Here is a 9,415-nt window from a genome sequence, read left to right as displayed (position 1 = left end):
CATTTTGGTTTATATGAATTGTGGATTCTGTCGATAAATAAACTGCATTTAATTGACACAATGAACAACGCAACAAAAGTATGATAAATAGCCGAATTTTCAATCAATGCAATGTAAAAATGCCATTTTCTCCTATAACTTTTCTTAAAAACAGGTCTATGGATATTTTAACAGATAATTAATTTCACTGTCAGACATTCTCAGTAATGACTTACACATGCTGCACCATGTGTAACAGTATTTGCTCTGATTACAAATATATACAGTGTGTCTGTGTGATCTGACTTTCCTATTTGACACATCGGTCGTTCCCGAGACAAGAATGTGAGATTCCCTACAGCAAGTAAATACACCATAAGCCCGGATATGACCGCATAACCACAGGACCCAAACTTTAGCTAGTAGCAGTGAACTGTAGCACAACAGCTAATCTATCAATATCAAAATAAAAGCTGTAGCAAGCACGTTATCTTGTGTATCACCGTTTTCGACGTCGATATGGAGCTGTAGGCAGGCTATATAAACAGAGGTAATAGTCTTAACCTTGGTTTCACTCTTTCATGTGCGGAAATAAACTGTCAATATGGGTTAGCGCTACTTAGCCAAATTGTTTTTTTCCGTAGCTAGCAGTAACAATACAATCTATTTAACTCTTTATTTATTATAATCTGTGAAGAATGATGTGTGATAGAAGCACTACTATATTGCACCATTAGATACTTAAGTTTAGCGGACTACAGAGATGATGAATTGTTATTATTGTCAAATTAAATCTACATTGGTGTGACAGGGTGAAATTGCAAAATTTCCCCGTCATATTTGACATAGTTGGGACTAGCATACTTGTAAGACTTCACAATGAGTTTAGTGAAGATACTTGCTGTCCAACATAAGAGAAAAGGAACAAACATTTCGATATTTTGGTTGAAAACGTTGCCACCCTCATTGCCTTTGTAATCAACATAAAGTCAGACATGATGTTGATGATGATGATGATGATGAGATGTGCAGATCTCTTCTCTCTCAGTGTTGAGGAATGGTCTGACTGCAGCAGTACCAGTAAAGATGCACAGCCGTCTGCAGGAGTTGAAGAAGGAAGAGGAGACTCTCCTCAAAATCAAAGTCATGTTACAAGACCAGCTGAACAGGCTGAAGGTGAGAGAGAGTTCACAATATTGAGTGTATTGGCATTTGTGTCTACATTTAAGGTACCTGTGCTTTATATATTATGTGTTTACTCTGTGTTTCAGTTTGAAGAAGGGGCCTTGAAATCTATTATTAATGCCCAAACAGAAGAAGGAGCATCTCAGTGCTTTTCCCCAGAAACTGAGGTAAATCACTTCTTAAATTCTCAGAGGTCACAATGTGTCACATGAAGATAATCTCAATAATGTTATTGTTTGTGTTTGTTGATTAATGCATTCTTTAGTTGGTTTGTTGACATTGAGGATCAGACAGATCAACTGTCTGGCTGGAGATGTCACAGATTGCAGGTCTGCATTACCTCACTGATTAAATCCACACTAAAACCAGCTTATGCTGAGTAACAGAGTGAAAACAAGAAATTGGTTAACATATTTATACTTTACAACCCCAGTTTATATACCATGCAACTGAGATAGATAGATAGATAACTATGAGATATACAGTATATAGCTAAGTAATCAATTATGTTTCTCTAAAAGTTTACAGTGCACATGAAGGCACTGACTCAAACATTGTTGTTGTTTTAATGACTTTATTTTAATTTCCAAAACACGCACAAACACACACACACATAGTATATAGCCTTTTTAGGGAGGCTCGTTTTTGTCATCCAGGGGTTCAGAGAAAAAAAAAGTGTAAATAATAGAATATATACTTTGTTTACTTCACTGAACATCTTTTGCTTTCTTTGGGAATGTTATAAATGGTTTACTTTGTCTTGTCTTGACAATCTGATTTAGAAACAACCCTTCTTCCTGCTGCCAATGTACTATACAAGTCCACTAACATTTCATTAAACATGAACCAAGAGACATGATCATGATTAGACTGAGACAGTTTTTTACTAAGTTTGCTTCAGATTACTTATAAGGCACAACCAGGTTTGCCTATCAAAAGTTAGAACTACAAGAGCAATATAGGTGCTTATTTAAAGAAAAGAAATCAGACATGATACTGCAGGGACAAACCAAATACATAATTTAAGATGGCTTTAGGCCATTTTTCCAGCATGACTTCATTATTCCAAAACTGAAGTTACATTTAAAAAATGCATTTCCACAAACTTTGTAAAGAGGTCACTGTGTGAGTTCCAGCCAGTCGTTCACTTCCACTCAAACTTGGGCTTTTTTTGTATCTTCTTCACTGTAATGAAAATAGAACTCCCCAGACTTTAAAAGGAGTCAACAGGTATATTATTATTGTGTGTCTTAATTGTTACAGGTACATATTAACCTTGATGATGAGAGTGAGATCAATCGAACCAAACTGCTACTGAATGCTGCTGTAGATTGCGATATGGAGGAGGAGGAGGAAGATGAGGAGGAGGAAGACGAAGAGGAGGAGGATGATGATGAAGAAGAAGATGATAATGAGCTGGAGTTTGTGCCTGAGGAGGATGAGGACAATGAGGATTACTGAGGTTCTCAGTGTTTCATGGGGCTGCAACATTTGCACCAATGAGAAGAACCACATGTAAACGGACGTCTGTTGATTTGTTCACCTGTTTTGTACTATCACTTAGGAGGTTTAATTTATTTGGATGGAGTGAGTAACAGTTACAGTGTAATGATGTGTGGTGCTAACAGTATCCTCTCCTTTGCCTGATTTAAGGCAAGTCATCCAGATTTCATGTTAGAATTGAATTCCTGTGTCAAATTTTGTGAGAAATGTCTCACTGAAATGCAGTAAGACAGTGTTATTAGGTGCTTTTAGCTTATTACAAATATTGTGCATTTTGAGGATTAGCATTAAAATGTATGGCTGGGCCATATAAGAGGAAAGTGTGTATGCATATGTAAGAAATGATAAACGTAAGCACAAAATAAAATGTTTTGCATAGGGTTCACTTGACTGATTTTTACTATGTACACTTCTAGTTTTACCCATGCACTACACATGTAACAAAGGTTTACTTATGAGCAATAAGAAGATAAATCCTTTTTTTAGTTTTCTTAATACCTATGTAAAAGTGTCCTAACCTGACCCAGGCAAATGGGTAATGCAGTGCAAACACTTTCCACTCGCAAACCATTCAGCATTTTCTAAACAGCTAAAACAATACAGTGCGCCTCACAATAAGGCCAGCTTTCACACTGACAGCCGGGACAGCTCTGGAGAAGGGTGGTGCTACAACAGGCGTACAATAGAGACTGCACCAATAGATATATACGGCTTTCTACATGGTCCGCTGTTCCAGGAGGGCTCCTGTTCAGAGGCTTCAGCACACACACCTGATGCAAATGAATTCTTCATAAGGTACACAGGTAATTAGACATCTTATTCGGTACATTTGCTTTGTGAATTAAATTTTATCTAGCGATGGTTATGGATTTTGCACTAGTGAGTTAATTATTTGCAGGAGGAATACTAAAACAAAATTGCTTAAGGGAGAAAATCATACATCTGAGGGAAAACAAAGGTAAATAATAAGCGTTAACACTTGCAGGAAAATTAAAATTTTTAGGCTCTTTGTCCAAACTTTCATCATATTTCTGATTTAAGATCATCATAGTGCAATGCCTTCACTTTTGCATTAAATGATAAATCTATATCCAACTGATTGCAGGCTTGTTAGATCATAGCACTGAAATGTGTCACGATGCTCCTGAACAGCTGGAATTGAAATTATTTACAAAGATTATTTATTTCTTAGAAATGTGACCAATCAAATGTGGACATGAACCATGAACATTTAACAAACAGTTCTCTTTTCCTCCTAAATATCAAATGAGGTTGTGAAAGTTGCCATATACACATTTATTCTATGTGTGTGCACCCACTGTCATGTGATTGTGCACAGTAAATATATCAACCTCTCTAACATTAACTTTGCTTACAGAGGTAAAACCACAGTTTGTATGGGATGTGTCTGCCTCAGCAAGATGAGCTCACACTCCATTGAGTTTGAAAAGGGGGTATTTGGCTCTGCATTAGGGATGCGGGACCTCCCGTAGTCCATCGCATTGGATGCTTTCAAACTGTTAAATGATAGTTTATTGTGATTATATCAAAACTTTGTTACTAATATTTTCAGAAAAGACAGTTGTAAACGTGTGTGTGTATGTATGTGTGTGTGTGTGATTAAGTATTGAGCTGTTATTGTGATTAAGTTGTGATGCTGATTGGTTCTCATCTGTGTGCAACCATCAGTAAGGGACTGGAGTAGAACCAGACAGTGACTGTGCTGCAGGCTCAGGAGTACCATGCTGCCCCGCTGTGCATTCAGTGTGTGCCATGTGCTTGTGTTGGTGCTGTGTCTGTCTTCGGCTGAGGACTTCGACTGGACAAAGAACGACCACGGCTCCTTCTATTATGGCACTTTTCCAGCTGGTAAATACATGATGTTGCAGTTTAGTAATTGGTGGTATCCTTCCTCAAAAACTGGTCAACTACTTCAGAGCTGAATGGTTGTGTCTTTGCTAGGATTTTCGTGGGGTGCCGGCAGTTCAGCCTATCAGACCGAAGGAGCCTGGGACAAAGATGGAAAAGGACTGAGCATCTGGGACGTGTTCAGTCACAAGAAAGGAAAAATCCAACAAAATGACACCGGGGATTCCTCTTGTGAGGGCTACCACAAAGTCAAGGTGAGGTGAACCGCTGTGGTGTGTTTGAGAGATAAGGAGAAAACAGAAAGGGGTGAAAGGGGATCAAAATATTTCACTCCATTGTCTGTCTGCATGTGTGTTGTACAGGATGATGTTTCTTTGATGAAGGAGCTGAAGCTTAATCACTATCGCTTCTCCATATCCTGGCCAAGAATCATCCCCACCGGCATAAAGTGTGAGTAACTGCTATTAAATGAAGCCTTTTGAACCTGAAGTGACATGTATGATTGAATTAATTGCTAAAGCTGAGGAGTCATGTGCACTTTGATACCATTTGCAGCTGACCATATAAATGAAAAAGGATTACAGTACTATGACGAACTCATCAACCACCTGCTGGAGAGCAAGATCACTCCTATTGTTACTCTGTATCACTGGGACCTTCCACAGGTTGGTGTACAAAATACCGGTAATCCTTTACCTCAGCCTTTACTATTCTTCTTACTCGGTGACTGTATTCTTTGCTTTTCCAGGTCTTACAAGAGAAATATGGTGGATGGCAGAATATAAGCATGGTCAATCATTTCAATGAATTTGCCAACCTGTGCTTTGAAAGATTTGGCAACCGAGTCAAGTACTGGATCACTTTCAACAATCCATGGGTAGGTTTTACATTCACGCATGCTACATATACATCTTTGGATAAACACGTATTTACCTGTTACTGAAAGTTGTATTATTACACTCCATAATCTGCCTCAGTCTGTCGCAGTTGAAGGATATGAGACAGGTGAGCATGCTCCTGGACTGCGGCTGAGAGGCACAGGGGCCTACAGAGCTGCCCATCACATAATCAAGGTAAGAGATAAAATCTATATTTAGCCATTAAAAACACTTCGCAATTAATGTTCCACTTTGAACTGAAATAATATTCATAACATCTTTTTTTTAATAGGCCCACTCTAAAGTTTGGCACAGCTATGATACACAGTGGAGGGCAAAACAAAAAGGTAACCAAGGTCAAACCCTTGAAAGTAACATATTGACTTATTGCCTATCTTAGTGCTGAGAGGTGCTGTTTTACATCTGCAGGTCTTGTTGGCATTTCTCTGTCTGGAGACTGGGGAGAGCCGGTGGATCTCACCAACCAGAAAGACATCGAAGCAGCTGAGAGATACGTCCAGTTCTACCTGGGCTGGTTTGCTACACCCATCTTTCATGGAGACTACCCTCAAGTGATGAAAGACTTCATTGGTAAGATACATTGTTAACAGTTCATCCTGAAGAAATATTTGGGAGTTAACTGATCACTCGCTTGTAACTATGTGTACAGGAAGGAAGAGTGTACAACAGGGCCTCGGGACGTCTCGCCTGCCAACATTTTCCCCCCAAGAGAAAAGCTACATCAAGGGGACCTGTGATTTCCTCGGCATCGGCCATTTCACCACCCGCTACATCACCCAAAAGAGCAACCCATCTGGTCGCAGCAGCGGCAGCTACTTCACTGACCGTGACCTGGCTGAGCTGGTAGACCCGCGATGGCCTGATCCTGGGTCTGAGTGGCTCTACTCTGTGCCATGGGGTTTCAGACGTCTACTTAACTTTGTCAAGGTGACCAAACAGACTTGTTGACATCTGTGATTTACCTCAAATGATCTCACCACACTTCAACCGCATTTAAATTACATTAAGAGAACTTGTTGCACATCATATTGTTTCTCCCAATCCAGGCTCAGTATGGGAACCCCATGATTTATGTGACCGAGAATGGAGTCTCTGAGAAGATGTTGTGCACAGAGCTGTGTGATGACTGGCGGATACAGTATTATAAAGACTACATCAATGAGATGCTCAAAGGTGAGCAGTGGTGGTATTATCAGCAAAATTTACATGTATTAATCACTTTATTTTTGTCCATTTGTAAGCAGATTGTAATGTGACATGAAAAATGAGACCTTCCCTGTCTCTCTCAGTTGCCTGTACAAGCCTGTGGATGATTTTTTGAAGTTGTTTAATGCCGTTGGACTGTGGATTACTTTGTGAAGGACTCGGATCAAATTAGGCTTCATACACGTTCTCGAGTGCCTCGCCTCATTGCCTCTTCACTCCGCTAACAGAGAGAAACAGTCGGTAACGTTAGTTTGGAAATGGAGTCCGCCGTCCATAAACTAATCGACCAACACAGCACAGTTCATGTTCAAGCACAACACAGAAGTTCCACAGAGCCCCTTTAAAGTATCCGAAGTTAAAGTTCTCGTCATGCAGAATGGCTCATTCAAGAGTGTTGTTATTATATAATATTACATCATTATGTTTTTATCACTAACAAACACAACTAAGAGGATTTTAATGTTGTAGTTTATCAATGTGGAGCCAATTTTAGATGCTTTGCATACTACTGGGTCGATAAGCAATATAGGACTGCGTCACATCATTTTAGCCAGCCAGTAACTATAAGTGTAAAATAAATTTAGTGGAGTTTAGTATACAGTGTTCACCTCTGAAATGAAGCGCAGTAGTTACTCAGCAGCTTAGTTGCATTGTGGGTAATGTAGTCGATAGGATTAAAAAAGGAGTCCGTGGAATTATAAAGGTGATATCTCTGCTTCTGCGGTATCAGTTTTGATAATATGGTTTTAAACTGTCCCTTATAAGTCTAACAGTGTTAAAAGAGTGCAATGCTAGACCAGTGGACTGTTTTTCAAAAACTGGTGCCCACATTACCCACAATGCAATTTAGCCACAGAGTGCCAATTCATCAGATTACATGCAGCTTCCTCTGGAGCCTCAAAAGGCTATATAATAAAGTTTATATTACTTTTTTCACATATGCAGTAGTACTACCTTAGACCTGTGAACACACTTTAATGTGTATTTAATGTATAAAATTGGTGGTTACCCTTTTAGTACAGTATTTCAGTGAATGTACTTACTTTTCACAACTGAAGGTGAATGAACTCATAAGCACCTGTGCATTTCTAATGTTTGGTAAGTGGGAGAAAAGAAGTTTAATCTGACTCTACTCTCTGTGGTGTCACTCAGCTATCAAAGATGGAGCTAATGTGAAGGGCTACACTGCGTGGTCCCTGCTGGACAAGTTTGAGTGGGATGAAGGCTACTCCGAGAGGTTCGGCTTGTACTATGTGGACTTCAGGAACAAAAACAAGCCTCGCTATCCCAAAGCTTCTGTTCAGTTTTACAAGCGCATCATCAGCTCCAATGGATTTCCCAATCAGAGAGAGGTACAAAGCCCTGCTTCTGCTCCTCCCCAGACAGATATTTCAGATACTGAATGAAAACATTAAGATTAATTAGTTAATGCTTAAAATAATTTCAGTGATGACTTGTGATTGCACTGTAAACCCCCACAGGTTGAGAACTGGAGGAGGAAGGCTGTTGAGACCTGCTCTTCTAGTAACCAGCTCCTCGCTGCAGGTCAGTTTGTCAAAACCATCCCTGACCATGTTTATCAGTGATCAGATGTGAACAACTAGCTGGGGTAAACAAATGAAGATTCTGACCTAAATAACAAAAAACATACCTATAGTTTTTAAATGCCAATAAATCCAGAATTATAATTTGACTTTATTGTATGTTGCTGTTCTTAAAACACCTCAGAAAACACATGAGCAAATTATTAGTTTAACAAGAATGATGGAAATATAAAACTCTGAAGAAAATCTCTAACAGAATATCTGAGATATCTTCTTTGTTTGCCCCTCCAGCTAGAAGAAAATCCAAGGAACATGCAGAAATGCCAAAGGTTTGGCCAGTGCATGATGAAGTTTAGAACTTGAGGGTATATGTCTTCCATTAATGTCATTTTTGTTGTGGTTGCTTTGTGGTTGTGTGGTTTTAAATCTAACAGAATTAAGCCTCTGCCGTTTAACACAAAAATGTGTGCAACTGCGTCTTCATTTATCTGGTGTGCTTAAATCTAATTTGCGACCAAGAACAGCCCTTTTGATTTCACAGCACAGCAGCTTTGATAAAAACTCAGTAAGCATAAGGCTTATCTGTGGACTTGTGCCCACGGGGTATTTCACAAAGCAGGATTATAAAACCAGATAACATGAAACCAGTGAAACTGTCCGTGAGAGATCTGAATTAAATGTAGAAAACTTCAAAACAAGGTTTAAGAACACGATTCACTGGATTTTTAAGTTATCTGGCTATGCTGCAAGAGCTGCTTTCTGAAATATTCCCCAGTAGCTGCATGCAGTTCTCAAAGGGTTAAAGTGCCGTTAATCAACTCTGAGTACTTTCTCTCTTTTTATTAGAGGAACAGCGGAGTACTGCTGCCAATATTCTAAGACTTATACATGGTAAGGAATCACTCATGCTCACTATAAATCAGACAGAGGATGATTTAATAAGAGGGAAAATGATTAACCCTTTGAGTGCTGTGCTTGAGCATCATTACTCGCTTCATAAGCAGTGTCTGAGCTACATAATGATGCTAGCGAGTTGTTAATGTGTGTGTATGTATGTGTGCTTTGCAGACCCTCTGACCAGCCACATGGAGATGGTAACTGAGATCGTTGTTCCCACTGTGTGCACGCTCTCTATTTTGCTCAGTGCCATCTTCCTCATGTTCCTGCTGCGGAGGCGGAACTAGAAAGGAGCTCTCACTGTGTGCATGTTTACAATCACAAGCACCAACA

General features: G+C 39.4%; 2 protein-coding genes across 3 annotated transcripts; both read left to right on the top strand.

Moving 5' to 3' along the window:
* The first annotated feature begins 377 nt into the window (after positions 1-377).
* Positions 378-3,048, top strand: snapc5 (small nuclear RNA activating complex, polypeptide 5). Of its 2 annotated transcripts, none has more exons than XM_084363281.1 (4): positions 378-529; positions 1,028-1,155; positions 1,251-1,331; positions 2,428-3,048. In XM_084363281.1, exons 2-4 carry the CDS (start codon positions 1,066-1,068, stop codon positions 2,623-2,625), a joined length of 369 nt encoding a protein of 122 aa, XP_084219407.1. In that variant the 5' UTR covers positions 378-529; positions 1,028-1,065; the 3' UTR covers positions 2,626-3,048. The 2 variants fall into 2 exon arrangements, with proteins under 2 accessions (XP_084219407.1, XP_084219408.1); XM_084363282.1 differs by having other exon boundaries at positions 1,012-1,155.
* A 1,359-nt stretch (positions 3,049-4,407) lies between these two features.
* On the top strand, positions 4,408-9,369 carry lctlb (lactase-like b; the record flags this gene model as incomplete). The annotated part of the gene is made up of 13 exons (XM_084365012.1): positions 4,408-4,536; positions 4,630-4,790; positions 4,899-4,986; positions 5,092-5,201; positions 5,285-5,413; positions 5,514-5,609; positions 5,707-5,761; positions 5,844-6,005; positions 6,085-6,362; positions 6,482-6,608; positions 7,794-7,993; positions 8,123-8,186; positions 9,254-9,369. The coding sequence occupies exons 1-13, from the start codon at positions 4,410-4,412 to the stop codon at positions 9,367-9,369; spliced, it is 1,713 nt and encodes a 570-aa protein (XP_084221138.1). The 5' UTR covers positions 4,408-4,409.
* Positions 9,370-9,415: the final 46 nt, after the last annotated feature.

This window comes from Pagrus pagrus (genome assembly GCF_965226575.1).
Source record: "Pagrus pagrus genome assembly, chromosome: 10".
In the NCBI taxonomy this organism is placed as follows: Eukaryota; Metazoa; Chordata; class Actinopteri; order Spariformes; family Sparidae; genus Pagrus; species Pagrus pagrus.
The sequence above is the reverse complement of the archived record's forward strand: the minus strand, read 5'-3'. Positions and strand labels throughout refer to the sequence as shown.

Bases quoted from the DNA above. Each gene is read 5' to 3' on its own strand.
- snapc5 (XM_084363281.1), top strand. From the start codon at position 1,066: ATGCACAGCCGTCTGCAGGAGTTGAAGAAGGAAGAGGAGACTCTCCTC. The intron at 1,156-1,250 runs GTGAGAGAGAGT...TCTGTGTTTCAG, and splicing joins ACCAGCTGAACAGGCTGAAG to TTTGAAGAAGGGGCCTTGAA. The intron at 1,332-2,427 runs GTAAATCACTTC...TAATTGTTACAG, and splicing joins GCTTTTCCCCAGAAACTGAG to GTACATATTAACCTTGATGA.